Genomic DNA, 6,817 nt, shown 5'->3' with positions numbered 1-6,817 from the left:
CAAGTGTTATTTGTCAGAACACAAATAGTATGCCATCCTTAACCAAGTGTTATTAAGGCAGCCAACCAGGAGCAGTAAGCAAAAACAATCTTACCTACTTTAGGGACTCAAATGCATTCTGTTATCTATTTTCTGTTGTACAGAAAGTTTGGAGGAACAATTGCCTAAGCACATATGTAAGGAGATGCATTTTCTGGGGAGATGCAACACATATATGCAACTGCATAACCCAACAGGGAACTGAAAAGAGAACCAAGTCAACCATGTTGAACCAACAAGCTTTATTAGGGTTGGTACAAGGAGCAGCAGGAAGTAGTTGCTTAGTGGAGCACAAAGGACTCAAAGACAGTTGTTATCATGAAATTCTACACCAGCATGGGAAACAACATATACATACAGAATATCAGGAGCACACTGCACATTTGTAGGTATATCTACTAGTTAAAGAGTATCCTATCTTTGTGGAATATTTTTGTCAAGTGCTCTTCAAGCCGTAGGTTCTGGGTTTCTTCATTTTATTAAAGCATACTGAATCCCATCAGTTTCAAGAATTTCTTGAAGATGTTTTGAGGTGTACATTTTCTGACTTACTTCCCGTACAAGACACATGCCTTAAGTCTTCAAAAAAAATGCTATACAATAGCACATTCTCCAGGTTTCAATTTTTTATCTTCATTATGAAGAACTTAAGGTTGCATAAGTATAAAAAGTTCTAATGAAAATTTCCTACATTGTAACATGTTCAGAATTCCCCTCATTATAATTTCCAGATGTAGTCTAAGATTTGAATGTTACTGAAAAGCTTTGATAACTTTCTTATATTGACAATTAGACCTGAGAGACAGCAAAGGCTTTTCCTCACATAGTACATGGTAAATTTTCTCTCCTGTACAAATACTTTGGTGTGTTCTCAGTCTGATTTTTTGACAAAGATTTCTAGCATTTAATATATTGGTAAGGTTTCTCTAGTGTATGAATACTCTATTGTCCTCAAGTAGATGTAGGCACTGATAAAGGGTTTTTCACATCCAATACATATGTGGAGTTTCTTTCCTGTATGGATTCTCTGATGTTTTCTATGATCTGAGCAACTGATAAAAGACCTGTCATTTTCACTATATTGGTAAGGTTTCTCTCCTGTATGGATTCTCTACTGAGCTCTAAGATGGCCTTTCTTGCTAAAGGATTTGTCACATTCACTAGATTTGTAAGGGTTCTTTCCTGTATGAATTTTCTGATAAATTCCATAATGGCCCTTTAGGATAAATGATTTGTAATCTTCACTGCTTTTGTAAGGTTTCTCACCTGCATGAATTCTATAGTGAACTATGAGATGTGAGGCAGTGGTAAAGAACTTGTCACATTCCCTACATTTTTATGGTTCCTCTCCTGTGTGAAATTTCTGATGAGTTCTAAGGTTGCCTCCATCAATAAAGGATTTGTCACATTCTCTCTTGTATGAATTCTCTGATGTTTTCTAAGAGCAGAACTAGAAATATAGGATTTGTCACATTCACTACATTTAAATGGTTTCTCTCCTGTATGTTTTCTCCAATGTGTTCTAAGCGCAGAGCAACTGACAAAGGACTTGACACATTCACCACATCTGTAAGGTTTCTCTCCAGTATGAATTCTCTGGTGAGTTCTAAGATGTGTGGCAGTGGTAAAGGATTTGTCACATTCACTACATTTGTAAGGTTTCTCTCCTGTATGTATTCTCTGATGAGTAATAAGACTGCTTCTATGAGAAAAAGGTTTATCACACTCAGTGCATTTGTAAGGTTTGTCTCCTGTATGGAGTCTCTGATGAATTTTGAATTGTGAGCCGGTGGTAAAAGATTTGTTACATTCACCACATTTATATGGTTTCTCTCCTGTATGAATTCTCTGATGTCTTCTAAGCTCAGAGCAACTGATAAAAGATTTATCACATCCAATACATTTGTAAGGTTTCTCTCCTGTGTGAATTCTCTGATGAATTCTAAGCTCAGAGCAACTGACAAAGCATTTGACACATTCACCACATTTGTAAGGTTTCTCCCCTGTATGAAGTCTTTGATGAGTTCTAAGAGTGCTTTTATGGGTAAAGGATTTACCACATTCACTGCATTTATAAGGTGTCTCTCCTGTATGAATTCTCTGATGACTTCTGATTTGTGAGGCAGTGGTAAAAGATAGGTAACATTCAGCACATTTATATGGTTTCTCTCCTGTATGAATTCTCTGATGACGTCTGATTTGTGAGGCAGTGGTAAAAGATAGGTAACATTCAGCACATTTATATGGTTTCTCTCCTGTATGAATTCTCTGATGTCTTCTAAGCTCAGAGCAAGTGACAAAGGATTTGACACATTCACCACATTTGTAAGGTTTTTCTCCTGTATGAATTCTCTGATGTTTTCTAAGATCTGAGGAACTGATGAAGGATTTGTCACATTCACTGCATTTGTAAGGTTTCCCCATTGTATGAATTCTCTGATGAGTTCTAAGGGTGCGTTTTTGGGTAAAGGATTTGACACATTCACTGCATTTGTAAGGTGTCTCTCCTGTATGAATTATCTGATGTTTTCTAAGATCTGAGGAACTGATGAAGGATTTGTCACATTCACTGCATTTGTAAGGTTTCTCCCCTGTATGAATTCTCTGATGAGCTCTAAGATATGAGGAAGTGGTAAATGATTTGTCACATTCAACACATTTGTAAGGCTTCTCTCCTGTATGCATTCTCAGATGAGTATTAAGACTACCTCTATTAGTAAAGGATTTATTACATTCACTGCATTTGTAAGGTTTCTCTCCTGTATGGTTTCTCTGATGAGATCCAAGATTCAATTTCTGGATAAAGGATTTATCACATTCACCACATCCATAAGGTTTCTCTCCAGGACAAATTTTCTGATGCATTCTAAGAGATGATGTGCTCATAAAGGATTTGTCACATTCACTATAATTGTAAATATTCTCTCCAGAATGTATTCTGCAATGTCTTTTAAATTCTGATGTCAGGTAAAAGCACTTAGGACAGTCTGTACATTTGTAGGATTTTTCTCCACAATTGAACTTGCAATGTACTTTGAGTTGTGACAAATGTGTAAAGGATTTACTACATTTTGCACATTTATAGCGTTTCTGTCTAGTATGAGCTCTCTGATGTCTACTAAGGCTTGAGTCTGTCTTGAAGCAGTTTCCACATTTCCGGCTTTGATGTGGTTTCTTTCCACTCTTGATTTCTTCCAGTGTGAGTTTATGTTGAGAGTCAAAAGATTTATCAAGCTCTGTATTTTTTTGTTCTTTGTTTCCTATGTGGACTCTTTGATTTTCACCTGAAAAATTGCCACAATGATGGAAAACAGGGATTAATGCATGAGTAAGAGATTTAATAACTGATTTGCCTTAAGGTTTGTATGACATATAAACTAGCAATTCTCAGTGATAGAGCTCTCACCAGAGGTCTATTCTATCTCACATCATTAAATGGATGCTTCAAAGAACTTCCAGTGTGACCTATGTCAAACCAAAAGGACTTTCTCCTTCTTCTTTAAACTGTATGCCTTACAGAACACAGAACAAATAAGTGATCAAGCAATGATTAGGAGTTCCTGAAAGATCACATGAACAGTGTTTATCTATTTTCCTGTATTTTTTTTGAGACATAGCCATACTGGATAGCTTTAGTCAGCTAAGAACACATTATGTAACCCAGGTAGGGATGGAACACAACATTTCCTTTTGCTTCTACATCCCTACTGCTAGCGTTAAAATCATGCTTTCTTGGGGCTAAACATAGAGAACACGTCACAAAATCTGAATAAACAAATGAAACAAACAAAAACCCATGTTCCAGTTTCACTTAAAACCTCTTGAACTGTAAAAATAAAAAATAACTGAATAGTTGAATCCAATAGTATAATCAAAATATTCCAATTATTCTGTATACTGCAACATATTTCCATGCTCTGAATATTCAATTTTCATTGAACTTAAGTGTTCTTTAAACACTAGGCAGGAAGGATGGAGACATTACATAGAATATATCATTGTTTATGCTTGTGTAGAACACAGAAAAATATAAAGGAGGTACCATGAAAAAGCTGTGGTGACAACCAGAACTTTTCCTTATTTCTGTATCTAGACAGTTCAGAGAAATTAAATATAAACATGGATACAAATAAAAAAGATTGAATCAGGAATTCTAGAAGAGCATTCTTACCTACAAAGACTAGATTGTTGTAATTCTCCAACATTACATCCATGTACAATGCCCTCTGTGCACAATCTAGACATTCCCATTCCTCCTGCGAGAGATCCACAGCCACATCCCTGAATGTTAACAGACTCTGCAATAGAAAAATACCTATATACCATGTGCTGCTGTAAAAATGTGTTCCTAGGTAAAAGAGCCTAAAGAATTAGATACTTCCACTGGATGGTGGTAGTGCATGCCTTTAATTCCAACACTTGGAAGGCAGAGCCAGGCGAATCTGTGTGAGTTCAAAGCCAGCCTGGTCTACAGAGCAAGATCCAGGACAGGCACCAAAACTACACACAGAAACCCTGTCTCAAGAAAAAAAAAATTAGACACTTCTGTGACGTAGATGAGACATAGCAGTTGTTCAAAGACAAAGTTTTCTAGCATGGTTGCAGAAATGAGTTAGATGTTCATCATTGCTTCTCTTCCATAGACAATGTAATAAAACAATTATTACATGGTTTCCATTCTTAAAGTCTCTATCATTCATGAATTTGCTGATGATTACTAAGAGCTGAGTAGCAGATAAAGAACTTGCCACAATCACTACATTTGAAAATGGTCTCTGTTGTTTGGAATCTGTAATGACTTTTATAGGCCTTTAAAATGTAGTTTGGTTCCCAGCACCCTTGTGGCACTACGCAACAGATTATAGCACCAATTCCATGGAATTCCATGTTCACTTCTGAACTAAACAGACAGGAGGCACACATAGCATACACTAATACATTCAGGCAATTTTACCCACATACGTAAAATAAAACTGAAATTTAATTATACTTAAATGTATGTAAAATGGTCATAGTCTGTATGGTATTTTCTAACTCTATGAAAAGAGGATGACACTAATAGTATCACAATAAGCAAATTGTCAGGGAATATAACACATGTGAGGTCTAAATGCAGAAATTTACCTTTATGAAGTATGTTAGAATTAAATAGGATCCCTGGGTCAGTCTCAGATAGCTAACTTATGATGAGCAAAACTGAACTGTGATTTCAAATTCCACAACTCCACTCAACTACGGACACTGAATCAATCCTATCTGTAGCTGGGCCATACCATAGTATATTCTAATATGTTCAACTGAGATCCTGAAATCTAGGTGCAATGCTGGAACCTTTCTAAAACCAAGATATAGAATATGGAATGCAGAATCCATGTATGAATTAAAATAGAGTGTTTTCTTTAAACAGAAAGGAGTATAACATCAGGATATACATCCAATGATCCAAACAACACATAGACTCAAATACCTTGCACAGTTATTTTATGACAATATTTTCACAACCACTAAGTAAACAGAAAAATCAGAAATAGAATTAATATTATATAAATTTTCCTAAAGCTTGACAACAGTAAGGATGATAACAATATCATGAATTCTATATGGTGTTTCACTACAAAATAGTTAGAAATGTGTTTAGAAAAATGGAATGTGGGACAATGCTTCCAGAACAAATAGAAATGTGTTCTCTGATTGAAACAAATGTATTAAGCTTTGTAAGAATCCCACTACTTCTTCATTAATTTTGAACACTACTCAAGAGATTGGCTCAATTGAAAACTCAAATCTTTTTATTTCAACTCTTTTCTTCAATATTTGAGCTCAGGCATCTAACAGGATTTTAGGTTACATAGTTAAGTGTCATTGATACTTCTGCCTTCATTTCTCAAAAACTAGACGATGCAAGGTTCTAAATCATCTGTCTTACAAATATTCAAGGAATGTCAACCCTGGGGTTAGAGAAATGGCTCAGAGGTAAAGGCATTTGCTATTCCTGCAGAGAAATATAATTTAATTTTCTCTACACACATGGCAGCTTATTCCATTGTCTGATTCCAGTGCCAAGGCTTTAGTCCCAAAATCAGGGATGCAGGTGCATAATGCATCATGCTGTGTGTATAAAAATATGAAGAACACACATATACTTAAATATTATTGTAAAAAGAGAAATAGAAACTGTCCCATTGCCCCAATACTTCAGAATCTCACCCTATGTAATACATAGCCTCAGGGTGAGGAAAATCAGTGTATAGGCAGGCTTATACTTCCAAAAACAAGGAAGAGAAAAATGGGACATTTATTTATGTTTTAAAATTGATGGCTTATGCACAGCACCAATTCAATTCTCTCCAGAAAATTCTTAGTAATATATGCCATGTGATAAAATACAAAGATGGACACTCTGGTGCTTATACCTTTCTGAAAATTAAGAAAAGGAAAAGAGAAAATCATCGTTGGTCCATTGACAACTTACAACTGAGCATTAAGAATATTATCAGGACTTCACAGATGAATAGATTTCACGTGGCAACACACTCATCAGCATTGTGTGATACATGTCAAAGAGAGAAACTAGTACACTGCATTTTGCATGTGATCACAGACTCATCAATTTTATGAAAGAAGTAAGCCACTTATTACTTCCATCATCAATACTCTCCAGGGTTCTGACATATTTACTATTGGGATAAAGACAGTGAAACTCTTCTAATTCTACTTTTCCATAAATTGCTTAGTGATGTCATCAAATCCATGCATTTGGATGTCCACATTCATGAGT

The 6,817-nt window shown here is 35.6% G+C and overlaps 1 protein-coding gene across 15 annotated transcripts in view; it reads right to left on the bottom strand.

The window, feature by feature from the left end:
* Positions 1 to 262: 262 nt before the first annotated feature.
* LOC128125424 (zinc finger protein 420-like) overlaps positions 263 to 6,817 on the bottom strand; it is a 337,518-nt gene continuing 330,963 nt past the window's right edge. For all 15 annotated transcript variants that reach the window (XM_052762820.1, XM_052762822.1, XM_052762823.1 and 12 more), the window contains 2 exons: positions 4,211 to 4,337; positions 263 to 3,323 (listed from right to left, as the gene is read on the bottom strand). In XM_052762820.1, coding sequence (XP_052618780.1) covers positions 1,327 to 3,323; positions 4,211 to 4,337 — 2,124 coding nt within the window. In that variant the 3' untranslated portion in view covers positions 263 to 1,326. The remainder of the gene's footprint in view (positions 3,324 to 4,210; positions 4,338 to 6,817) is intronic.

This window comes from Peromyscus californicus, unplaced genomic scaffold, assembly GCF_007827085.1.
Source record: "Peromyscus californicus insignis strain IS unplaced genomic scaffold, ASM782708v3 Scaffold_4__1_contigs__length_199733344, whole genome shotgun sequence".
NCBI classification, from domain to species: domain Eukaryota; kingdom Metazoa; phylum Chordata; class Mammalia; order Rodentia; family Cricetidae; genus Peromyscus; species Peromyscus californicus.
Note: the sequence above shows the minus strand (reverse complement) of the source record. Positions and strands in the feature narration are given on the sequence as shown.